The sequence below is a fragment of the Pleurodeles waltl genome, chromosome 2_1 (genome assembly GCF_031143425.1).
Source record: "Pleurodeles waltl isolate 20211129_DDA chromosome 2_1, aPleWal1.hap1.20221129, whole genome shotgun sequence".
Taxonomy (NCBI): Eukaryota; Metazoa; Chordata; class Amphibia; order Caudata; family Salamandridae; genus Pleurodeles; species Pleurodeles waltl.
Window position 1 is genome coordinate 117,038,310 of NC_090438.1, and position 25,693 is coordinate 117,064,002.

At 48.2% G+C, this 25,693-nt stretch overlaps 1 protein-coding gene across 1 annotated transcript in view; it reads right to left on the bottom strand.

Moving 5' to 3' along the window:
* The window catches only part of LOC138259421 (UDP-N-acetylglucosamine transferase subunit ALG13-like), a 790,124-nt gene that overhangs the window by 14,921 nt on the left and 749,510 nt on the right, over nucleotides 1-25,693 (bottom strand). Inside the window, exon 23 of the mRNA XM_069207173.1 lies at nucleotides 16,105-16,276. Coding sequence (XP_069063274.1) covers nucleotides 16,105-16,276 — 172 coding nt within the window. The remainder of the gene's footprint in view (nucleotides 1-16,104; nucleotides 16,277-25,693) is intronic.

Here is a 25,693-nt window from a genome sequence, read left to right on the forward strand (position 1 = left end):
CATGAAGGTGAAACTGCAAAGAAAACACACTTGGATGATTTGTACTTCACAGAATTAAGTGCTTTTGTGTTTACTTGTGATGCAAGGGAGGTCGGGTGAGACTCAAGGCCCCGTGGTCCCAGCCACCTCCTTGCCTCCTGTGGGAGCAGACATTGATCCCGCATTGTAAAGAAATGGCTCCCTGTTGCAGTTACCCCCCACTTTTTGCCTGATACTGATGCTGACTTGACTGAGAAGAGTGCTGGGACCCTGCTAACCAGGCCCCAGCACCAGTGTTCCTTCACCTAAAATGTACCATTGTATCCACAATTGGCACACCCTGGCATTCAGATAAGTCCCTTGTAACTGGTGCTTCTAGTACCAAGGGCCCTGATGCCAAGGAAGGTCTCTAAGGGCTGCAGCATGTCTTATGCCACCCTAGAGACCCCTCACTCAGCACAGACACACTGCTTACAAGCCTGTGTGTGCTAGTGAGAACAAAATGAGTAAGTCGACATGGCACTCCCCTCAGGGTACCATGCCAGCCTCTCACTGCCTATGCAGTATAGGTAAGACACCCCTCTAGCAGGCCTTACAGCCCTAAGGCAGGGTGCACTATACCATAGGTGAGGGTACCAGTGCATGAGCACTGTGCCCCTACAGTGTCTAAACAAAACCTTAGACATTGTAAGTGCAGGGTAGCCATAAGAGTATATGGTCTGGGAGTCTGTCAAACACGAACTCCACAGCACCATAATGGCTACACTGAAAACTGGGAAGTTTGGTATCAAACTTCTCAGCACAATAAATGCACACTGATGCCAGTGTACATTGTATTGTAAAATACACCACAGAGGGCACCTTAGAGGTGCCCCCTGAAACTTAACCGACTATCTGTGTAGGCTGACTAGTTTTAGCAGCCTGCCACAAACCGAGACATGTTGCTGGCCCCATGGGGAGAGTGCCTTTGTCACTCTGAGGCCAGTAACAAAGCCTGCACTGGGTGGAGATGCTAACACCTCCCCCAGGCAGGAATTGTCACACCTGGCGGTGTGCCTCAAAGGCTCACCTCCTTTGTGCCAACCCAGCAGGACACTCCAGCTAGTGGAGTTGCCCGCCCCCTCAGGCCAGGCCCCACTTTTGGCGGCAAGGCCGGAGAAAATAATGAGAAAAACAAGGAGGAGTCACTGGCCAGTCAGGACAGCCCCTAAGGTGTCCTGAGCTGAAGTGACTCTAACTTTTAGAAATCCTCCATCTTGCAGATGGAGGATTCCCCCAATAGGGTTAGGATTGTGACCCCCTCCCCTTGGGAGGAGGCACAAAAAGGGTGTACCCACCCTCAGGGCTAGTAGCCATTGGCTACTAACCCCCCAGACCTAAACACGCCCTTAAATTTAGTATTTAAGGGCTACCCTGAACCCTAGAAAATTAGATTCCTGCAACTACAAGAAGAAGGACTGCCCAGCTGAAAACCCCTGCAGCGGAAGACCAGAAGACGACAACTGCCTTGGCTCCAGAAACTCACCGGCCTGTCTCCTGCCTTCCAAAGATCCTGCTCCAGCGACGCCTTCCAAAGGGACCAGCGACCTCGACATCCTCCGAGGACTGCCCCTGCTTCGAAAAGACAAGAAACTCCCGAGGACAGCGGACCTGCTCCAAGAAAAGCTGCAACTTTGTTTCCAGCAGCTTTAAAGAACCCTGCAAGCTCCCCGCAAGAAGCGTGAGACTTGCAACACTGCACCCGGCGACCCCGACTCGGCTGGTGGCGATCCAACACCTCAGGAGGGACCCCAGGACTACTCTGATACTGTGAGTACCAAAACCTGTCCCCCCTGAGCCCCCACAGCGCCGCCTGCAGAGGGAATCCCGAGGCTTCCCCTGACCGCGACTCTTTGAACCTAAAGTCCCGACGCCTGGGAGAGACCCTGCACCCGCAGCCCCCAGGACCTGAAGGACCGGACTTTCACTGGAGACGTGACCCCCAGGAGTCCCTCTCCCTTGCCCAAGTGGAGGTTTCCCCGAGGAATCCCCCCCTTGCCTGCCTGCAGCGCTGAAGAGATCCCGAGATCTCTCATAGACTAACATTGCGAACCCGACGCTTGTTTCTACACTGCACCCGGCCGCCCCCGCGCCGCTGAGGGTGAAATTTCTGTGTGGATTTGTGTCCCCCCCGGTGCCCTACAAAACCCCCCTGGTCTGCCCTCCGAAGACGCGGGTACTTACCTGCAAGCAGACCGGAACCGGGGCACCCCCTTCTCTCCATTCTAGCCTATGTGTTTTGGGCACCACTTTGAACTCTGCACCTGACCGGCCCTGAGCTGCTGGTGTGGTGACTTTGGGGTTGCTCTGAACCCCCAACGGTGGGCTACCTTGGACCAAGAACTGAACCCTGTAAGTGTCTTACTTACCTGGTAAAACTAACCAAAACTTACCTCCCCTAGGAACTGAGAAAATTGCACTAAGTGTCCACTTTTAAAACAGCTATTTGTCAATAACTTGAAAAGTATACATGCAATTTTGATGATTTGAAGTTCCTAAAGTACTTACCTGCAATACCTTTCGAATGAGATATTACATGTAGAATTTGAACCTGTGGTTCTTAAAATAAACTAAGAAAAGATATTTTTCTATACAAAAACCTATTGGCTGGATTTGTCTCTGAGTGTGTGTACCTCATTTATTGTCTATGTGTATGTACAACAAGTGCTTAACACTACTCCTTGGATAAGCCTACTGCTCGACCACACTACCACAAAATAGAGCATTAGTATTATCTATTTTTACCACTATTTTACCTCTAAGGGGAACCCTTGGACTCTGTGCATGCTATTCCTTACTTTGAAATAGCACATACAGAGCCAACTTCCTACATTGGTGGATCAGCGGTGGGGTACAAGACTTTGCATTTGCTGGACTACTCAGCCAATACCTGATCACACGACAAATTCCAAAATTGTCATTAGAAATTGATTTTTGCAATTTGAAAAGTTTTCTAAATTCTTAAAAGACCTGCTAGGGCCTTGTGTTGGATCCTGTTTAGCATTTCTTTTAGAGTTTAAAAGTTTGTAAAAGTTTGAATTAGATTCTAGAACCAGTTGTAGATTCTTAAAAAGTATTCCAACTTTTAGAAGCAAAATGTCTAGCACAGATGTGACTGTGGTGGAACTCGACACCACACCTTACCTCCATCTTAAGATGAGGGAGCTAAGGTCACTCTGTAAAATAAAGAAAATAACAATGGGCCCCAAACCTACCAAAATACAGCTCCAGGAGCTTTTGGCAGAGTTTGAAAAGGCCAACCCCTCTGAGGGTGGCAACTCAGAGGAAGAGGATAGTGACTTGGAGGACAATTCCCCCCTACCAATCCTATCTAGGGAGAACAGGGTCCCTCAAACCCTGACTCCAAAAATAATAGTCAGAGATGCTGGTTCCCTCACAGGAGAGACCAACACCTCTGAAATCACTGAGGATAGCCCCAGTGAAGAGGACATCCAGTTAGCCAGGATGGCCAAAAGATTGGCTTTGGAAAGACAGATCCTAGCCATAGAAAGGGAAAGAAAAGAGATGGGCCTAGGTCCCATCGATGGTGGCAGCAACTTAAATAGGGTCAGAGATTCTCCTGACATCCTAAAAATCCCCAAAGGGATTGTAACAAAATATGAAGATGGTGATGACATCACCAAATGGTTCACAGCTTTTGAGAGGGCTTGTGTAACCAGAAAAGTAAACAGATCTCACTGGGGTGCTCTCCTTTGGGAAATGTTCACTGGAAAGTGTAGGGATAGACTCCTCACACTCTCTGGAAAAGATGCAGAATCTTATGACCTCATGAAGGGTACCCTGATTGAGGGCTTTGGATTCTCCACTGAGGAGTATAGAATTAGATTCAGGGGGGCTCAAAAATCCTCGAGCCAGACCTGGGTTGATTTTGTAGACTACTCAGTAAAAACACTAGATGGTTGGTTAACTGGAAATGAAGTGTGTGACTATGTTGGGCTTTATAATTTGTTTATGAAAGAACACATTTTAAGTAACTGCTTCAATGAAAAGTTGCATCAGTATCTGGTAGACCTAGGTCCAATTTCTCCCCAAGAATTGGGAAAGAAGGCAGACCACTGGGTCAAGACTAGGGTAACCAAAACTTCCACTGGGGGTGACCAAAAGAAAGGGGTTACAAAAACTCCCCAGGAGAAAGTGGGTGACACTAGAAACAAAGAAAAAGAGTCCTCTGTAGGCCCCCAAAAACCAGAACAGGTGGGTGGGCCCCAAGACACAACCCAAAACAAAGGTGGGTACCAGGGTAAGAACTGGGATGCCACTAAGGCCTGGTGCCACAACTGTAAACAGTCTGGGCACCACACCAAGGACACTTCTTGTCCCAAAAACAAACCCCAGAACAAAATTCCTGGGGTAACCAGTGTAGCCATGGGAGATGACTCCTCAGATGAGGAGGTCTTCCTAGCCTTCAACTGGAAACAGGGCCCAACAGGTGAGTTGGAGATTCCAGAGGGAAGTAGACACTTCCACCACCTACTGGTGAATGGAATCCCAACCACTGCCCTGAGAGACACTTGTGCCAGTCACACTATTGTGCATGACAGGCTGGTGCTCTCAAACCAGTACATCCCAGGTGAGACTGCCAGGGTAAGAGTTAGCCTAGACAGGGTCACTAAGAGGCCTGTGGCTTTAGTGCCCATAGAAGTGGGTGGCACTCTTAGCTGGAGAAGGGTAGTAGTCAGTACAGACCTCCCCCTTGATTGTCTCCTTGGAAATGACTACCCAGAGGTTAGTCAGAGCTCAAGAGAGGAACTGGTCCAGTGCCAGTCCTCTCCCAAGGATTCTGGAAGTCCTGCCTCTGCAGTAAATGCAAGCAGGCCCCAGAAGAAGAAGAAAAGAAAACAGAGTAGGAAGGGTGGACAACCTTTAGCCAAGGTTACAGCAAGCCACGGAGATTCTGCTCCAGTAGGGGAGAACTCCAAAAATGGCCCTGATAAAGTCCAACCTGACCCACAAGAAGTCCTGGCTAGTCAGGCAACTGTTAAACCTGAGTGGGTGGCTCCTCAGCTAACAGAAGAAAGAGTGGAAGAAGGGTGTTTACTACAAGATGTGGTAACCCCCCACTCCAATACAGCAGACAGGCAGCCTGAACCCAAAGAAGCCTGTAACTTAGCCCCTTCCCTTTTAGGTGAAGAGCTAAAAGTGTGGTTCTGGGCACTGACAGCTGTCAGTGGCCTCTGCTGGGTGTTAGCCTTTGTGGCTGCACTATCCTTGGCATTGTGGTCAGACCCCATGCCAAATAGCAAGTTAGGCCCCCTGACCCTATTGGTCATGGTGGGGTTACTCCAGCTCTGGGTAACCTCTCTGGGTAAGCTAGGGGTAACCCTGGCCAAGATAAGGTTAGCAGAGGTGGATACCTCTAAGACCAAAATAGAAAGAATGGGTGGAGACATTGAAGAGGCAGACAAGAGGCAATTCAGACTAGGTCCTATCACTGTGGAAGTAGGTCAGTTCCCCAAGGGGAATGACCTGAACAGAAGGATGTAAGGCAGAGTAGGCCCTGCAACTAACCAGCCTATTTCTCCTACTCTTCCTCGCCTGACAGACTAGGAAGACTCTCCCAGCTTGGGCTGAGTCTCCTGGCCTGTGGGCTGGGGGGGGCTTGTGTAAAGAAATGGCTCCCTGTTGCAGTTACCCCCCACTTTTTCCCTGATACTGATGCTGACTTGACTGAGAAGAGTGCTGGGACCCTGCTAACCAGGCCCCAGCACCAGTGTTCCTTCACCTAAAATGTACCATTGTATCCACAATTGGCACACCCTGGCATTCAGATAAGTCCCTTGTAACTGGTGCTTCTAGTACCAAGGGCCCTGATGCCAAGGAAGGTCTCTAAGGGCTGCAGCATGTCTTATGCCACCCTAGAGACCCCTCACTCAGCACAGACACACTGCTTACAAGCCTGTGTGTGCTAGTGAGAACAAAATGAGTAAGTCGACATGGCACTCCCCTCAGGGTACCATGCCAGCCTCTCACTGCCTATGCAGTATAGGTAAGACACCCCTCTAGCAGGCCTTACAGCCCTAAGGCAGGGTGCACTATACCATAGGTGAGGGTACCAGTGCATGAGCACTGTGCCCCTACAGTGTCTAAACAAAACCTTAGACATTGTAAGTGCAGGGTAGCCATAAGAGTATATGGTCTGGGAGTCTGTTTTACACGAACTCCACAGCACCATAATGGCTACACTGAAAACTGGGAAGTTTGGTATCAAACTTCTCAGCACAATAAATGCACACTGATGCCAGTGTACATTGTATTGTAAAATACACCACAGAGGGCACCTTAGAGGTGCCCCCTGAAACTTAACCGACTATCTGTGTAGGCTGACTAGTTTTAGCAGCCTGCCACAAACCGAGACATGTTGCTGGCCCCATGGGGAGAGTGCCTTTGTCACTCTGAGGCCAGTAACAAAGCCTGCACTGGGTGGAGATGCTAACACCTCCCCCAGGCAGGAATTGTCACACCTGGCGGTGAGCCTCAAAGGCTCACCTCCTTTGTGCCAACCCAGCAGGACACTCCAGCTAGTGGAGTTGCCCGCCCCCTCCGGCCAGGCCCCACTTTTGGCGGCAAGGCCGGAGAAAATAATGAGAAAAACAAGGAGGAGTCACTGGCCAGTCAGGACAGCCCCTAAGGTGTCCTGAGCTGAAGTGACTAACTTTTAGAAATCCTCCATCTTGCAGATGGAGGATTCCCCCAATAGGGTTAGGATTGTGACCCCCTCCCCTTGGGAGGAGGCACAAAAAGGGTGTACCCACCCTCAGGGCTAGTAGCCATTGGCTACTAACCCCCCAGACCTAAACACGCCCTTAAATTTAGTATTTAAGGGCTACCCTGAACCCTAGAAAATTAGATTCCTGCAACTACAAGAAGAAGGACTGCCCAGCTGAAAACCCCTGCAGCGGAAGACCAGAAGACGACAACTGCCTTGGCTCCAGAAACTCACCGGCCTGTCTCCTGCCTTCCAAAGATCCTGCTCCAGCGACGCCTTCCAAAGGGACCAGCGACCTCGACATCCTCCGAGGACTGCCCCTGCTTCGAAAAGACAAGAAACTCCCGAGGAAAGCGGACCTGCTCCAAGAAAAGCTGCAACTTTGTTTCCAGCAGCTTTAAAGAACCCTGCAAGCTCCCCGCAAGAAGCGTGAGACTTGCAACACTGCACCCGGCGACCCCGACTCGGCTGGTGGCGATCCAACACCTCAGGAGGGACCCCAGGACTACTCTGATACAGTGAGTACCAAAACCTGTCCCCCCTGAGCCCCCACAGCGCCGCCTGCAGAGGGAATCCCGAGGCTTCCCCTGACCGCGACTCTTTGAACCTAAAGTCCCGACGCCTGGGAGAGACCCTGCACCCGCAGCCCCCAGGACCTGAAGGACCGGACTTTCACTGGAGACGTGACCCCCAGGAGTCCCTCTCCCTTGCCCAAGTGGAGGTTTCCCCGAGGAATCCCCCCCTTGCCTGCCTGCAGCGCTGAAGAGATCCCGAGATCTCTCATAGACTAACATTGCGAACCCGACGCTTGTTTCTACACTGCACCCGGCCGCCCCCGCGCCGCTGAGGGTGAAATTTCTGTGTGGATTTGTGTCCCCCCCGGTGCCCTACAAAACCCCCCTGGTCTGCCCTCCGAAGACGCGGGTACTTACCTGCAAGCAGACCGGAACCGGGGCACCCCCTTCTCTCCATTCTAGCCTATGTGTTTTGGGCACCACTTTGAACTCTGCACCTGACCGGCCCTGAGCTGCTGGTGTGGTGACTTTGGGGTTGCTCTGAACCCCCAACGGTGGGCTACCTTGGACCAAGAACTGAACCCTGTAAGTGTCTTACTTACCTGGTAAAACTAACCAAAACTTACCTCCCCTAGGAACTGAGAAAATTGCACTAAGTGTCCACTTTTAAAACAGCTATTTGTCAATAACTTGAAAAGTATACATGCAATTTTGATGATTTGAAGTTCCTAAAGTACTTACCTGCAATACCTTTCGAATGAGATATTACATGTAGAATTTGAACCTGTGGTTCTTAAAATAAACTAAGAAAAGATATTTTTCTATACAAAAACCTATTGGCTGGATTTGTCTCTGAGTGTGTGTACCTCATTTATTGTCTATGTGTATGTACAACAAGTGCTTAACACTACTCCTTGGATAAGCCTACTGCTCGACCACACTACCACAAAATAGAGCATTAGTATTATCTATTTTTACCACTATTTTACCTCTAAGGGGAACCCTTGGACTCTGTGCATGCTATTCCTTACTTTGAAATAGCACATACAGAGCCAACTTCCTACACGCATGCAGGGATCTGCTCATTAAATTTCATTCTAGGGCGGTGGTGGTCCCCGGGGAGGTCCTCGCAGGCCTCCTCCTCCCCCATCATTTTTTGTAATTTAGCCCCGAGGAGGTGTTGGACCCTAGGCCCTATCCTTTTTTTTTTTTTTTTTTAAAGAACTCTGCTCCAGGGAGGTGGTGGTCCACAGGTTCCAGGGTGGAGGGCGTGGGGTTGCCTTAGCGACTCCACATAGTTTTAAAATGTATCCCCGGAGAGACGGTCTCCAGGGTAGGAGAGGGGCCCCGTGCACCCTCCTGCTTACTAACAAGTAATAAGTATGTCCCCAGGACCTGGCCCACCCGGGGAGATCATGTTTGCATGCACGGGAGACCAACAAGCACGGGAGACCATGATTGCATGTTTTTTTTCTTTAAATTCACTGCAAAATTCGCAAATTTTGCAGTGAATTTTTAAAGAAATGCTTTTTGGTTTTGGCGGGGTCCAGGGAAACCCTGGACCAAGGCTAGGGGGGATCGAGTATTCCTACTCTGCCATCTTTTCATTCTTTTTTTTGGGACTCACCTGAAGCTGAGTCTCAAAATGGCTGCCAACACTTCCTGGCTGAAGTGTTGGTAGCCAATCAAATCTCAGCACGAGAGCAGGACTATTCACACTTCTAGTTGTACAAATCTGGATTTACTTTAATATCTCAAAACCTACTGAATGAATTTACACCAAATAAAAAGCATGATCTCTGGACCAAAAGCTACCTTTCTGCCAAATCTGGTGTAATTCTGTCCAGCGGTTCAGGCTGCAGGCGTGTCTAAATAATCTATGGAAATTAAGACGGAAAAACACACTTTTGACCCGTCCCCACCCTTTTTTCTTGTTTCTGTTAAACAGATTCACCACAAAACTTTCCATACACAACAAGAACAAAACAGTTTTTTTGGAAAATTTCATGAAGGTTCGTCAAACGGTGCCAAAGATACAGTCAAGTCAAAAAAAGCTTTTTCTATGGAAACTAGGTCCTAACTATAACTACATACTGGCGACTATATCTATATATCTCTCTCTAACCTTTTGGGGTGTTTTTATTTCACAAAAGTGTGTGAAAACCCAGATTTGTGTGAAAAACAAACATTTAATGGCTCTTGGTGAAATATAGATTTTATCGCCTTCATAATGAAAGGTTTCAAACTTCTCTGCAGAGTGTTATCGTTGTAGGCCTGCTAGGATGATGCAGGCATGGGGGACACTTATGTTACAAGGTCATGTAAATTACAGTGTAAAGAATGCAATTGTACGGCACATTTTCTGGCAGCATTCACGCTCATTTGAGCTAAAAATTACTGTTTGTAAAATTCCGAAATAATGTGACATCTGTGGTAAATCCATAATTATGGTGTAAACACATCTGTCTCAGTACTGCATAAATTCACTGCCCCTCACCACAGTCCATTGTTATTTCAGGAATGTATCAAGGTAAACCCAACCGTAACAATCTAAATCCCATCAGTGACCCTTGTTAGCAGCACTTCTGCAGCTTTTTAAAACTAACCCAAAATAATCATGCAATATGAAACATACATAACGGGTAACGTGTTATAATGAAAATGTCACTTACCCAGTGTACATCTGTTCGTGGCATCAGTCGCAGTAGATTCGCATGTTTTGCAATAGCTCGCCATCTGGTGTTGGGCCGGAGTGTTACAAGTTGTTTTTCTTCGAAGAAGTCTTTCGAGTCACGGGACCGAGTGACTCCTCCTTTTGTCTCCATTGCGCATGGGCGTCGACTCCATCTTCGATTGTTTTTCCCCGCAGAGGGTGAGGTAGGAGTTGAATTGTAGTAATAGTGCCCATGCAATGGAGTGACTAAGTATGCACCTATTTAAGGTTGAGATGATACATATATAAATAGTTGAAGGTAACTTCCAAACTGCTACAGGCTCCCGGGGAGGCGGGTGGGCACATGTGAATCTACTGCGACTGATGCCACGAACAGATGTACACTGGGTAAGTGACATTTTCAGTTCGATGGCATCTGTCGCTGTAGATACGCATGTTTTGCATAGACTAGTAAGCAGTTATCTCCCTAAAAGCGGTGGATCAGCCTGTAGGAGTGGAAGTAGTCTGAAATAATGTTCTTAATACGGCTTGACCTACTGTGGCTTGTTGTGCGGATAACACGTCTACACAGTAGTGCTTGGTGAATGTGTGAGGCGTAGACCATGTGGCTGCCTTACATATTTCTTGCATTGGGATGTTTCCTAGAAAGGCCTTGGTAGCACCTTTCTTTCTGGTTGAGTGTGCCCTTGGTGTAATGGGCAGCTGTCGTTTAGCTTTAAGGTAGCAGATTTGGATGCATTTAACTATCCATCTGGCTATACCTTGTTTTGATATTGGGTTTCCTGCATGAGGTTTTTGAAATGCAATAAATAGTTGTTTAGTCTTTCTGATGTTTTTTGTTCTGTCAATGTAATACATCAATGCTCTTTTGACATCTAATGTATGTAGTGCCCTTTCAGCTACGGTATCTGGCTGTGGAAAGAACACTGGAAGTTCCACTGTTTGATTTAGATGGAACGGTGAAATAACCTTTGGCAAAAATTTAGGATTGGTCCTTAGGACGACCTTATTCTTGTGTAGTTGTATAAAAGGTTCCTGTATTGTAAACACCTGAATCTCGCTTACTCTTCTTAGGGAAGTAATGGCGATGAGAAATGCCACCTTCCAGGTTAGGAACTGTATTTCGCAGGAGTGCATGGGTTCAAAAGGTGGACCCATAAGTCTAGTTAGGACAACATTTAGGTTCCATGAAGGAACAGGTGGTGTTCTTGGTGGTATAATTCTCCTAAGGCCCTCCATGAATGCTTTAATGACTGGTATTTTATATAGGGAAGTTGAATAGGTAGTCTGCAGGTATGCAGATATTGCTGCAAGGTGTATTTTAATGGAAGAGAAAGCCAGGTTAGATTTTTGTAAGTGAAGCAAGTAACCCACTACATGTTCTGGAGTTGTGTGTAATGGTTGTATTTGATTAATATGGCAGTAGCAAACAAACCTCTTCCATTTACTTGCATAGCAGTGCCTGGTGGATGGCCTTCTGGCTTGTTTTATGACTTCCATACATTCTTGGGTAAGTTGTAAGTGCCCGAATTCTAGGATTTCAGGAGCCAGATTGCTAGATTCAGCGATGCTGGATCTGGGTGTCTGATCTTTTGGTTGTGCTGTGTCAACAGATCTGGCCTGTTGGGCAATTTGATGCAGGGTACTACTGATAGGTCTAGCAGCGTTGTGTACCAGGGTTGCCTTGCCCAAGTTGGTGCTATTAATATGAGTTTGAGTTTGTTTTGACTGAGTTTGTTTACCAGGTAAGGAAGGAGAGGGAGAGGAGGAAAAGCGTAAGCAAATATCCCTGACCAGTTCATCCATAGGGCATTGCCTTGGGACTGTTTGTGTGGGTATCTGGATGCGAAGTTTTGGCATTTTGCGTTCTCCTTTGTCGCAAACAAGTCTATCTGAGGTGTTCCCCAGAGTTTGAAATAAGTGTTCAGAATTTGGGGGTGAATTTCCCATTCGTGGACCTGTTGGTGATCTCGAGAGAGATTGTCTGCGAGTTGATTTTGGATCCCTGGTATAAATTGTGCTATTAGGCGAATTTGGTTGTGAATTGCCCAACGCCAAATCTTTTGTGCTAGCAGGCTTAACTGCGTGGAGTGCGTTCCCCCTTGCTTGTTTAGATAATACATTGTTGTCATGTCTGTTTTGACGAGAATGTATTTGTGAACTATTATTGGTTGGAAAGCTTTTAGTGCTTGAAAAACTGCTAGAAGTTCTAGGTGATTTATATGCAGTTTTGTTTGATGTACGTTCCATTGTCCTTGTATGCTGTGTTGATCGAGGTGTGCTCCCCACCCTGTCATGGAAGCATCTGTTGTTATTACGTATTGTGGCACTGGGTCTTGGAAAGGCCGCCCTTTGTTTAAATTTATGTTGTTCCACCACAGAAGCGAGAGCTAAGTTTGGCGGTCTATTAACACCAGATCTAGAAGGTGACCCTGTGCTTGTGACCATTGTGATGCTAGGCACTGTTGTAGGGGCCTCATGTGCAGTCTTGCGTTTGGGACAATGGCTATGCATGAAGACATCATGCCTAGGAGTTGTAGTATCATCTTTGCTTGTATCCTTTGTGTTGGATACATGCGTTGTATGATGGTGTTGAAATTTTGAATTCTTTGTGGACTTGGAGTGGCTACTCCTTTTGATGTGTCTATTATGGCTTCCAGGTATTGTTGTACCTTGCGCGGCAGAATTTTGGATTTTGTGAAATTGACGGTGAACCCTAGTTTGAAGAGGGTTTGTATGATATGATTTGTGTGATTTGAGCACTCTATTAACGAATGGGCCTTGATTAGCCAGTCGTCTAGATATGGGAACACATGTATTTGCTGCCTTCTTATGTGTGCAGCGACTACCGCTAGACATTTGGTAAAGACTCTTGGTGCGGTTGTTAATCCGAAAGGCAGTACCTTGAATTGGTAATGTATTCCCTTGAATACAAACCTTAGGTATTTCCTGTGCGATGGGTGTATTGGTATATGGAAATAAGCATCCTTGAGGTCTAAAGTTGCCATGTAGTCGTGTAGTTTTAGCAATGGCAATACTTCTTGTAGTGTGACCATGTGAAAGTGGTCTGATTTGATGAAAGTGTTCACTACTCTGAGGTCTAGGATTGGTCTCAGCGTTTTGTCCTTCTTTGGTATCAGAAAGTACAGTGAGTAAACTCCTGTGTTTATTTGTGTGTTTGGCACTAATTCGATTGCATTCTTTTGCAATAGTGCCTGCACTTCGATCTCCAGGAGATTGGAATGGTGTGTTGTCAAATTTTGTGCTTTTGGTGGTATGTTTGGAGGGAATTGTAGAAATTCTATGCAATAACCATGTTGGATAATTGCTAGAACCCAAGTGTCTGTAGTGATTTCCTCCCATGCTTTGTAATAATGACTTATTCTTCCCCCCACTGGTGTTGTGTGGAGGGGGTGAGTGACATGTGAGTCACTGTTTAGTAGTAGGGGTTTTGGGGCTCTGAAATCTTCCTCTATTCCTAGGGAATTGCCCTCCTCTATATTGTCCCCGAAAACCTCCTCTATACTGTCCCTGGTAACTGGACGGTGTTGCTTGTGAGGTGCTGGCTTGTGTGCTCTGACCCCGAAACCCCCCTCGAAAGGGTGTTTTACGGAATGTGCTGTAATTGCCTCTGCTCTGCGGGGAGTAGAGTGCGCCCATGGCTTTGGCAGTGTCCGTATCTTTTTTGAGTTTCTCAATCGCTGTGTCCACTTCTGGACCGAACAGTTCTTTTTCGTTAAAAGGCATATTGAGAACTGCTTGTTGAATCTCTGGTTTAAATCCAGACGTTCGGAGCCATGCATGCCTTCTGATAGTTACAGATGTATTAATTGTCCGTGCAGCTGTATCTGCAGCGTCCATGGAGGAGCGGATCTGGTTGTTGGAAATGGTCTGTCCCTCCTCAACCACTTGTTTTGCCCTATTTTGTAAGTCCTTGGGCAGATGTTCAATGAGATGTTGCATCTCGTCCCAGTGGGCTCTGTCATAGCGCGCAAGTAGTGCCTGGGAGTTCGCGATGCGCCACTGGTTTGCAGCTTGTGCTGCGACTCTCTTACCAGCTGCATCGAACTTGCGGCTTTCTTTATCTGGGGGTGGTGCATCTTCAGATGTGTGGGAGTTGGCCCTTTTCCTAGCTGCTCCTACAACGACAGAGTCTGGTGGCAGCTGTGTAGTGATGAAAACCGGGTCTGTAGGAGGCGCCTTATACTTTTTTTCCACCCTTGGTGTGATAGCCCTACTTTTGACCGGTTCCTTAAAGATGTCTTTTGCGTGCCGGAGCATACCAGGGAGCATAGGCAGGCTTTGGTATGAGCTGTGGGTGGAGGAGAGTGTGTTGAATAAAAAATCATCCTCGACCTGTTCTGAGTGGAGGCTTACGTTGTGAAATTGTGCTGCTCTAGCCACTACTTGAGAATACGCGGTGCTGTCCTCTGGTGGAGATGGCTTCGTAGGGTATGCCTCCGGACTGTTATCTGACACTGGGGCGTCGTATAGGTCCCATGCGTCTTGATCTTGGTCACTCTGGCTTATGGTGGTGTGAGCTGGGGAGTGTGATGGAGTTTGTGCTGGTGAGACGTTAATCACGGGCGGAGGAGAGGGTGGTGAGGTAACTCTTTTCACCACTTTTGGTTGTGGTGTCTGTTCAGTTTGGAACTCCAACCTTCTCTTTCTTCTAATGGGGGGAAGGGTGCTTATTTTTCCTGTCCCTTGCTGTATGAAAATACGCTTTTGCGTATGGTCCACATCAGTTGATTGTAGCTCTTCCTCAAACCTATGCTTTTGCATTTGGGAGGTTAGCGAGTGCTCTTCTGTATAAGAGCCTGAAGCTGGGTCGCTTGCAGTTTGTTTCGGCACCGAAACCCTGTCTGCGTGTTTTTTCGGCTCCGAGGTGACTTTTCTCTTTTTCGGGGCCGAAACCTCTCGGCGTCGATCTTCTTCGGTGCCGCTGTCTCGGCGTCGAGCCGTGTCCACACCGGCATCTCGGTGTCGAGGCTTGTCTCCAGCACTTTCTCGGTCCCGAGAAGGCTGCGTGCCGGTGTCTCGACCGGAGTCTGACGATCTCGGCACTGTTTGGGCCTTTTTCGGTGCCGACGGTCGGTCACCGAATTTATGGGTGGAGCCATGGCCTGATGGCAGTGGCGTCCCCTGGGCCTTGTAAATCTTCCTCTATGTGGTTTTCGAAGTCTTACTCACGGTTTGTGTATCGTCGAATCCTTCGGAGTCCGATTCTTGGATCGAGAAGGTACCTTCCTCTTCTTGTTCCTCGAACTCTCAGTGGGCTGTCGGCGCGGACGCCATCTGAAGTCTTCTGGCTCGACGGTCTCGGAGTGTTTTTCGGGACCGGAACGCACGACAGGCCTCGCAGGTGTCTTCACAGTGCTCAGGTGACAGGCACAGGTTACAGACCAAGTGTTGGTCTGTATAGGGGTATTTATTGTGGCATTTGGGGCAGAAACGGAACGGGGTCCGTTCCATCGGCGTTCTTCAGTACGCGGTCGGGCCGACCAGGCCCCGACGGGGGATCGAAAAACTACCCCGAAGGGCACCGGAGCTCTTCGATGCGGTGTTGAATCTAACTACGCCGATCCCGAACGCAACAATACCGACGAAAATCTTCCGAAATTAGCTATCATTCCGTTCCGAAACTCGGAGCGACAGGAACACGTCCGAACCCGATGGCGGAAAAAAAACAATCGAAGATGGAGTCGACGCCCATGCGCAATGGAGACAAAAGGAGGAGTCACTCGGTCCCGTGACTCGAAAGACTTCTTCGAAGAAAAACAACTTGTAACACTCCGGCCCAACACCAGATGGCGAGCTATTGCAAAACATGCGTATCTACAGCGACAGATGCCATCGAACTGTACAATACTACCCGCTTGCAGTTCAAGTGTTATAAACTACTCTGCCTTTAGCCTCGTGGTTTAGGTCACATACAATCTCAATGGCACTACAGGGCCATATCATACTGTTACCCATATACACCAACACACACATATATATATATGTATATACACACACACACACACATATATATACATAGCTATATGAAGAAATTTAATAAATCATGCTGAAAATCTTTCAGTCACCAGTCGATAAACCGATTCAACATTTGGATTATATAATAAACCTGATGCTATTACACAGGCACCATATTTAATGGTACTAACCACTCCCTGTTTCAAGAGGTGCTGGTCGGCTCTCGTGCCTCCCCGCCTCGGTGTATATTTGTGGAACTGACTGGTCTATTACGGAAGCAGGCTCCTGGAATGGTGGATACGGCTCTACCGGCGCCGGCTGTTGAATGTAAACCATGGAATGCCAGTAGCTCTGATGGTGACACTATGAATAAAGAAAAAGATACAGTGGTAGTTGTTATTTGTAAAATTAGCTTTTAAAGACGTCGTCAGTCACACTATCCCTTGACCAGTAGCTGCAGATAGGCCACTAGAGTCGTAACAGCCAACTGAGAGGCCGCAAGGAGTCGCTTAATCAACAAATGCAGAAAATGAGTCAATGTTGCTGAAAAAAATGTTTGAGAGGGAGTACTGTGTCAACTTTACAAAACGTAAGGATACATGGTACATATTCCCACTGACGCTAATAAGCCATAGGTTCCAGAGAAGTCCTACGTGACATCTGTAAATAACTAAGCACTTCATGATCAGCTACCATACCCAGAAGCAGGAAAAAGAAACAAGTTCCTTACACATTAGCAGACTGTTTTACATCTCCATTCATATGGTTTGCACTCCCTTCTTCCATTCAAAGCCTTTGCCCACAATTGAGGGTAATCTCTTAAAATAAAGAACATTCAGGGTGTTGAGCCTTGGCTCTTAATTTTAGCGTAGTATGCTGCATTCCACTTGCTGGGCATTTGGGACAAACCAAGACATGGGAGAGGTTAGTCAACCATTTCTATTGGCCCAATATGTCCCAGAAAGTAAAGGAGTTTTGTGCCTACTGTGCCACCTGTCAAGCCAGTGGTAAGACAGGTAGCCATCCAAAGGCCCCCCTCATTCCACTTCCAGTGGTGGGGGTCCCCTTTGAAAGAGTGGGAGTGGATATAGTGGGTCCACTTGAACCTCCCACAGCCTCAGGGAATCAGTATATCCTAGTAGTAGTGGATCATGCTACTAGGTACCCTGAAGCAATTCCCCTTAGATCCACTACTGCCCCTGCAGTAGCCAAAGCACTCATTGGTATCTTTACCAGAGTGGGATTTCCTAAGGAGTGGTTTTTGACAGAGGTACCAACTTCATGTCAGCTTACCTAAAACACATGTGGAATGAGTGTGGGTGACTTACAAATTCACCATACCATACCATCCACAAACCAATGGTTTTGTTGACAGGTTTAACAAGACATTGAAGGGCATGATCCTGGGGCTCCCTGAAAAGCTCAAAAAGAGAGGAGATGTCCTCTTGCCATGTCTGCTTTTCGCCTACAGAGAGGTGCCTCAGAAGGGAGTAGGGTTTTCCCCCTTTGAACTTCTGTTTGGCCATCCTGTTAGGGGACCACTAGCTCTTGTGAAAAAAGCCTGGGAGAGACCTCTTCATGAGCCTAAGCAAGATATAGTGGACTATGTACTAGGCCTACGTTCCAGGATGGCAGAGTACATTGAAAAGGCAAGCAAAAACCTTGAGGCCAGCCAACAGCTCCAGAAGATGTGGTATGACCAAAAGGCTGCTATGGTTGAGTTTCAGCCATGGCAGAAAGTCTGGGTTCTGGAGCCTGTGGCTCCCAAGGCACTTCAGGACAGATGGAGTGGCCCTTACCCAGTGCTAGAAAGAAAGAGTGAGGTCACCTACTTGGTGGTCCTAGGCACTAGCAGGACCCCCAAAAGGTTGATCCATGTGAACCGCCTCAAACTCTTTCATGACAGGGCAGATGTAAACATGTTAATGGTAACAGATGAGGACCAGGAAGCTGAGAGTGAACCTCTCCCTGATCTCCTCTCCTCTGACCCTAAAGATGGCTCAGTAGATGGAGTGATCTATTCAGACACTATCTCTGGCCAAAAGCAAGCTGACTGCAGGCAAGTCCTACAACAGTTTGCTGAGCTATTTTCCCTATCCCCTGGTCAGACACACCTGTGTACCCATGAAGTGGACACAGGGGACAGCATGCCTGTCAAAAACAACATTTTTAGACAGTCTGATCAAGTTAAGGAAAGCATCAAAGTGGCAGTCCACAAGATGCTGGAGTTGGGAGTAATTGAGCACTCTGCCAGCCCCTGGGCTAGCCCAGTGGTCTTAGTCCCCAAATCTCACACAAAGGATAGCAAGAGAGAGATGAGGTTCTGTGTGGACTACAGAGGGCTTAATTCTGTCACCAAGACAGATGCTCATCCCGTCCCAAGAGCAGATTAGTTAATTGACAAATTGGGTGCTGCCAGATACTTAAGTACCTTTGACTTGACAGCATGGTACTGGCAAATAAAAATGGCACTAGGAGCAAAAGAGAAAACAGCATTCTCTACACCTGATGGGCACTAACAGTTTACTGTTATGCCCTTTGGCTTAAAGAATGCCCCGCCACCTTCCAAAGGTTGGTGAATCAAGTCCTTGCTGGCTTGGAGTCCTTTAGTGCAGCTTATCTTGATGATAGTGCTGTCTTTAGCTCCAGCTGGCAGGATCACCTGCTCCACCTGAACAATGTTTTGCAGGCCCTGCAAGCAGCAGGCCTCTCTATCAAGGCATCCAAATGTCAGATAGGGCAGGGTACTGTGGTTTACTTGGGACACCTTGTAGGTGGACACCAAGTTCAGCCACTCCAACCCAAGATCCAGACTATTCTGGACTGGGTAGCTCCAAAAACCCAGACTCAAGTCATGTCATTCCTTGGCTTGACTGGTTACTATAAGAGGTTTGTGAAGGGACATGGATCCATAGTGACACCCCTCACAGAACTTACCTCTAAGAAGATGCCCAAGAAGGTAAACTGGACTATAGAATGCAAACAGGCCTTTGACACCCTGAAACAAGCTATGTGCACAGCACCAGTTCTTAAAGCTCCAGATTACTCCAAGCAGTTCATTGTGCAGACTGATGCCTCTGAACATGGGATAGGAGCAGTCCTGTCCCAAACAAATGATGATGGCCTTGACCAGCCTGTTGCTTTCATTAGCAGGAGGTTACTCCCCAGGGAGCAGCGTTGGAGTGCCATTGAGAGGGAGGCCTTTGATGTGGTCTGCTCCCTGAAGAAGCTGAGACCATACCTCTTTGGTACTCACTTTGCAGTTCAGACTGACCACAGAAGGTGAAAATCCTTAACTGTTGAGGTGGTCCATCTCCCTACAGGGAATGGACTTTATAGTGGAACACAGACCTGGGACTGCCCATGCCAATGCAGATGGCCTTTCCAGGTTCTTCTACTTAGAAAATGAAGACTCTCTTGGGAAAGGTTAGTCTCATCCTCTTTCGTTAGGGGGGGGGGGGGGAGGGGGAACGTGTAAGGAAATGCCTCCTTGGCATGGTTACCCCCTGACTTTTTGCCTTTGCTGATGCCAAGTTACGATTTGAAAGGGTGCTGGGGCCCTGCTAACCAGGCCAGAGCACCAGTGTTCTTTCCCTAAACTGTACCTTTGACTCCACAATTGGCACAACCCTGGCATCCAGGTAAGCCCCTTGTAACTAGTACCAAGAGCCCTGATGCCAGGGAAGGTCTCTAAGGGCTGCAGCATGTCTTATGCCACCCTAGAGAGAGACCCCTCACTCAGCACATACACACTGCTTGCCAGCTTGTGTGTGCTGGTGGGGAGAAAATGACTAAGTCGAAATGGCACTCCCCTCAGAGTGCCATGCCAACCTCACACTGCCTGTGGCATAGGCAAGTCACCTCTCTAGTAGGCCTTACAGCCCTAAGGCAGGGTGCACTATACCACAGGTGAGGGCATAAGTGCATGAGCACTATGCCACTACAGTATCTAAGCAAAACCTTAGATATTGTAAGTGCAGGATAGCCATAAGAGTATATGGTCTGGGAGTCTGTCAAACACGAACTCCACAGCACCATAATGGCTACACTGAAAACTGGGAAGTTTGGTATCAAACTTCTCAGCACAATAAATGCACAATGATGCCAGTGTGCACTTTATTGTAAAAATACACACACATCTCAGAGATGCCCCCTGAAAACCTACCAGACTCCAGTGTGGGCTGACTAGTTTTTGCCAGCCTGCCACACACCAGACATGTTGCTGACCACATGGGGAGAGTGCCTTTGTCACTCTGTGGCCAGGAACAAAGCCTGTACTGGGTGGAGGTGCTTCTCACCTCCCCCTGCAGGAACGGTAACACCTGGCGGTGAGCCGCAAAGGCTCATCCCCTTTGTTACAGTGCCACAGGGAATCCCAGCTAGTGGAGATGCCCGCCCCTCCGGCCACTGCCCCCAATGCTGGAGGAGATAATTAGGAAAACAAGGAGTCACCCACCAGTCAGGGCAGCCCCTAAGGTGCCCTGAGTTGAGGTGACCCCTGCCTTTTGAAATCCTCCATCTTAGTTTTGGAGGATTCCCCCAATAGGAATAGTGATGTGCCCCCCTCCCCTCAGGGAAGAGGCACAAAGAGGGTGTAGCCACCCTCCAGATCAGTAGCCATTGGCTACTGCCCTCCCAGACCTAAACACCCCTAAAATTTAGTATTTAGGGGCACCCCAGAACCCAGGAAATCAGATTCCTGCAACCTGAAACAAGAACGACTGCTGACCTACAAGCCCTGCAGAGACGATGGAAGACTACAACTGCTCTGGCCCCAGGCCTACTGGCCTGTCTCCCGACTCGAAAACCTGCAACCAGCGACGCATCAAACAGGGACCAGCAACCTCTGAAGCCTCAGAGGACTGCCCTGACCCCACCAGGACCAAGAAACTCCTGTGAGCAGCGGCTCTGCTCAACATCTGCAACAAACTTGCAACTTTTCCACAAACTTTAAAGACCTCACTCTTCCTGCCGGAAGCGTGAGACTTCACACTCTGCACCCGATGCCTCCGGCTCGGGATCCAGAGAACCAACACAACATGGAGGACTCCCCGGTGAGTAGCCCGAGACGACCCCCCCTGGACCTCCACAGCGACGCCTGCAGAGAGAATCCAGAGGCTCCCCCTGACCGCGACTGCCTGTAACAAGGGACCCGACGCCTGGACCAAGCACTGCACCCGCAGCCCCAGGGACCAGAAGGAACCGGACCTCAGTGCCGGAGTGACCCCCAGGCGACCCTCTGCCTAGCCCAGGGGTGGCTGGCCCGAGAAGCGCCCCCCTGTGCCCTGCCTGCACCGCTAGAGTGACCCCCGGGTCCCTCCACTGAAACCAGTACAAAACCCAACGCCTGCTTTGCACTTTGCACCCGGCTGCCCCTGTGCCGCTGAGGGTGTACCTTCTGTGCCTGCTTGTGACCCCCCGGTGCCCTACAAAACCCCCCTGGTCTGCCCTCCGAAGACGCGGGTACTTACCTGCTGGCAGACTGGAACCGGGGCACCCCTATTTCCATTGAAGCCTATGTGTTTTAGGCACCACTTTGACCTCTGCACCTGACCAGCCCTGAGCTGCTGGTGTGGTAACTTTGGGGTTGCCTTGAACCCCCAACGGTGGGCTACCTTTGACCCAAGTTTGAACCCTGTAAGTGTTTTAATTACCTGTGAACTTAACATTTACTTACCTCCCCCAGGAACTGTTGATTTTTGCAGTGTCCACTTTTAAAATAGCTTATTGCTATTTTTGTCAAAACTGTACATGCTATTGTGATAATTCAAAGTTCCTAGAATACCTGAGTGAAATACCTTTTTAAAGTATTGTTTGTAAATCTTGAACCTGTGGTTCTTAAAATAAACTAAGAAAATATATTTTTCTATATAAAAACCTATTGGCCTGGAGTAAGTCTTTGAGTGTGTGTTCCTCATTTACTGCCTGTGTGTGTACAACAAATGCTTAACACTAACCTCTGATAAGCCTTCTGCTCGACCACACTACCACAAAATAGAGCATTAGAATTATCTCTTTTTGCCACTATATTACCTCTAAGGGGAACCCTTGGACTCTGTGCACACTATTTCTTACTTTGAAATAGTATATACAGAGCCAACTTCTTACAAGCACTTACTGATTACTTATGGCAAATTGGTCCTAGCCGTGCCCATGCCCTCTGCCAAACTATCCGTGGTTAAGTGACAGCACAGCTTCAAGAGATCCAGCCTTTGTAACTAAACATTCTTCATCAGAAAGCCTGACTGCATTAAGTAGTAAGATCAATTCAAATGATCTCCAAATAAAGAATCAAAAATAATAGATGCCTTCAGAAAATGAATGCTTTAAGCTTGTTTAGCCGTAAGAACTACTATTTCAGTTTGCCTTCTAGGAAGGCGCCACCATGTGTTGTGGGGTATGGATAGCACCATCTTGCTATCCATCCCAGAGGACTTTAGGGACTCTTTGGACAAAATAATATATAATGGTCAAGATGCTGTGAAGTATATGCTCCAAGGTTGCCTGGTCACTGCTGAATGCATAGGCGGAACTGTTCACACCAGTGTCATGCTGAGGCTATATTATTCTTCACATTGTCCTCAGAGCCTTCCTGACATGAATCAAGGGGAGGCTAGGGCAGGTACTTACAGGCAACATGAAGGGCGTGTACTGTAAACTGCAACATGGCTTGGGGGTCTTGGACTCTGTGCCCAGAGGCCTTACAACTTGGGAAATGGTTGGAATAGCAGAGCATCCTTCTAACCAATCATCTACAAGGACATCTAAATGTCAAAGCTGACAAGCTGAGCAGACGTCAGCTGGCAGATCACGGGTCGCATCTCCGGCCCGAGGTGCAAGAGGCATCTTTGACCAGAGGGGTTTGCTTTGGCCACACAGATCTGCCACCACTGAGCATGTGCAGCCTCCACAACTTTGCATGTCTGAGATCCATTCCAGCTGGAATGGAACAAAAGCTGTTCTGAGGAAGATCAGGATAGACCAGTCCCAAGTCATCCTATATCACCACAGGCTGAGCCAGGAGGTCATGTTACCCACAGTTCCTCTGCATGTATCTTCTGACGAGGCTACCATTTCAGGAGGGCCTCCTTCCCCTGTCTCAGCAGCAGGCCAAGGTCCATATCCTATAACTGCATGCATGGAGATTGAGCAGCAGGTAACACACACTGTTGGTCAGGCTGGCCAAGGTGGGTGATGTCATTCTTGTGGCTAAACACCTTTCCACTAACTATCTATACTGGGTAATTTTTTTCCCCATGTTAGAGGCCCAAATCAGACCCTTTACAAGCCAATCTTCCAGATGTTTTTTGGTTATTTTATGTGGGTCACAAAGGTTTGCAATGCATATGTTGAAAGATTATCAGCACTTTTGCTGTTCTGTGCTTGCCTGATCAATGGTTGTTGCTTAGGTCTCCATTTATCGTACTTCATAAGAGGTTTGACCTATGCTCCGCCAAGCTGTTTGTTATGCCACAATGGGACCAGAATTGTATTTTAAAGTTCCTGAGCCAATGCCCTCTGTTCTTCATAACAACTGGCTTTAACAACAGTTTCCTCGAGGACTGGTGTGCAGTACTAACCTGATACGATTCTCTCAAATATGTTGGAATGTAAGAACTATTATTTTTCATCCTCTATATCTCGTTCACAAATGCACGTGGAGCAGCCTAAGAATCTGGAGTGTAACGTGAATGGACGGGTTATTCCTTTCATAATTAAAACACAATAAAGAAATGGAATATTTAGTAAGTGAATTATAGGTGCTCTCTGTGCAATCGCTTTACATTACCTCCTTTCCAAACAAATTGGATCCGAGGACCATGGCAGCCCTTCATCTCAAAGGTTGACACACCCTTCCACATTAGCTAATTGATGACTTCCAGCATGTTTTGCTCTGCCAGGAAAGATGAAAACAGACTCCATTCAACTGACACTAAGACGACTCACGTCAACTGCAAGAAAGTCAACCATGTGGATGATCAGCTCTTTGTGGGTTTTTGGGAGGTGAAGAAATGGAAGGCTGTGCAAAAAAGGCTGTGAAGGTGGATAGTCCTTTACATCACAATCTGCTATGCACTGGCCATGAAACAAACCCTTGAGGGCCTGCGGGCCTAGTTCACCAGGGCCAAGGATGCAAAGACATGGGTCACCTTGTTTGGATTTCTGCTAGGATGCTAAGAGGGTATCAGTGCATACTTTCACAAAGCCCTACTGCGTATGTCTGATGGAAAGGCCGATTCACCTTTTCAGTTCTGCAAGAGGTTTTGGTTTGAGCGGACTCCAGAGACTACCCCACCTTGGGAGGTTACACTATGTTATGAAAATTTATAGAGCGCATAGCTACCGGAAGGTCTCCCAGTGCTATACCAAAATCTTCAAAAACACAACCTTGGGGACAGACAGCTGAAACAACCAGGTTTTCAATAGCCTCCAAAATGAAAGTTCGTGGCTGGTTTGTCGTAGATTCAGTGGTAGTGAATTCCACAATCTGGCTCCAGGGTAAGATATCGATCTTTCTCCCCATTTCGCTTTTTTAATTGGGGGACTGGCAGCAAGGGCTGCGGAGGATGATCTAAGATATCTTGTAGGTTTGTAGGAGGCGGCTAGGGTTCTCAGAAGTGGCGGTCCTTTGTCATATAGGGCTCTATGGATATAACATAATTAGTGTTTTGCTTTGCTCTATGGATGTAACAAAGATCTAAATTGTATCCATTGCTCTATGGGAGCCAGTGCAGAGTGGATAGAGCTGATCTGGCCGATTCATGTCTGGGTATTTTGAAGACAAGGTGGGCAGCGGTATTTTGAACCACCTGCTGTTTTTTTTCACAACATATTTTGGTGCCCCAAGAAACAGGGCATTCTCATAGTCCAGGTGTGAGATTATTAAGGCCTGTATGATTAGTCTCTTTGTGGTGAACAGGAGTATTTTGAAAATCTTTCTGAGAAGTCCAAGTATATCAAAACAAGAGGATCAGTATCAGTATCTTCACCTGATACTCTATGGTCAACCATGGAGCCAACCATACTCCAAGACTCTTAGGGGGTCATTCTGACCCTGGCGGTAAACTCCGCCAGGGCCAACGACCGCGGGAGCACCGCCAACAGGCTGGCGGTGCTCCCTTGGGCATTCTGACCGCGGCGGTACAGACGCGGTCAGAAACGGAAAACCGGCGGTGTACCGCCGGTTTTCCGCTGCCCTGGGGAATCCTCCATGGCGGCGCAGCCGCCATGGGGATTCCGACCCCTATACCGCCATCCTGTTCCTGGCGGTTTTGGCCGCCAGGCACAGGATGGCGGTATGGGGTGTCGTGGGGCCCCCGTAACAGGGCCCCACCAAGATTTTCAGTGTCTGCCATGCAGACACTGAAAATCGCGACGGGTGCAACTGCAACCGTCGCACCCCTTCCACTCCGCCGGCTCCATTCGGAGCCGGCATCCTCATGGAAGGGTGTTTCCCGCTGGGCTGGCGGGCGGCCTTCTGGCGGTCGCCCGCCAGCCCAGCGGGAAACCCAGAATACCCGCGGCGGTCTTTTGACCGTGCAGCGGTATTCTGGCGGTTCCAGCCAGGCCGGCGGCTTCTGCCACCGGCCGGGGTCAGAATGACCCCCTTAATGTTTACTTTGGGCAAGGGTAGGTCTCCTTGTGGTTGTAAAACTGGGGAGATTCGGTTTGGATTAGCCTGAGGACCCAAAAACATAACCTCTGTTTTTTCTCGGTTCAGCTTCAGTCTACAGTCAGACATCCATTTGGATATTGCCTGTAAACACGGAGTGAGTCTGG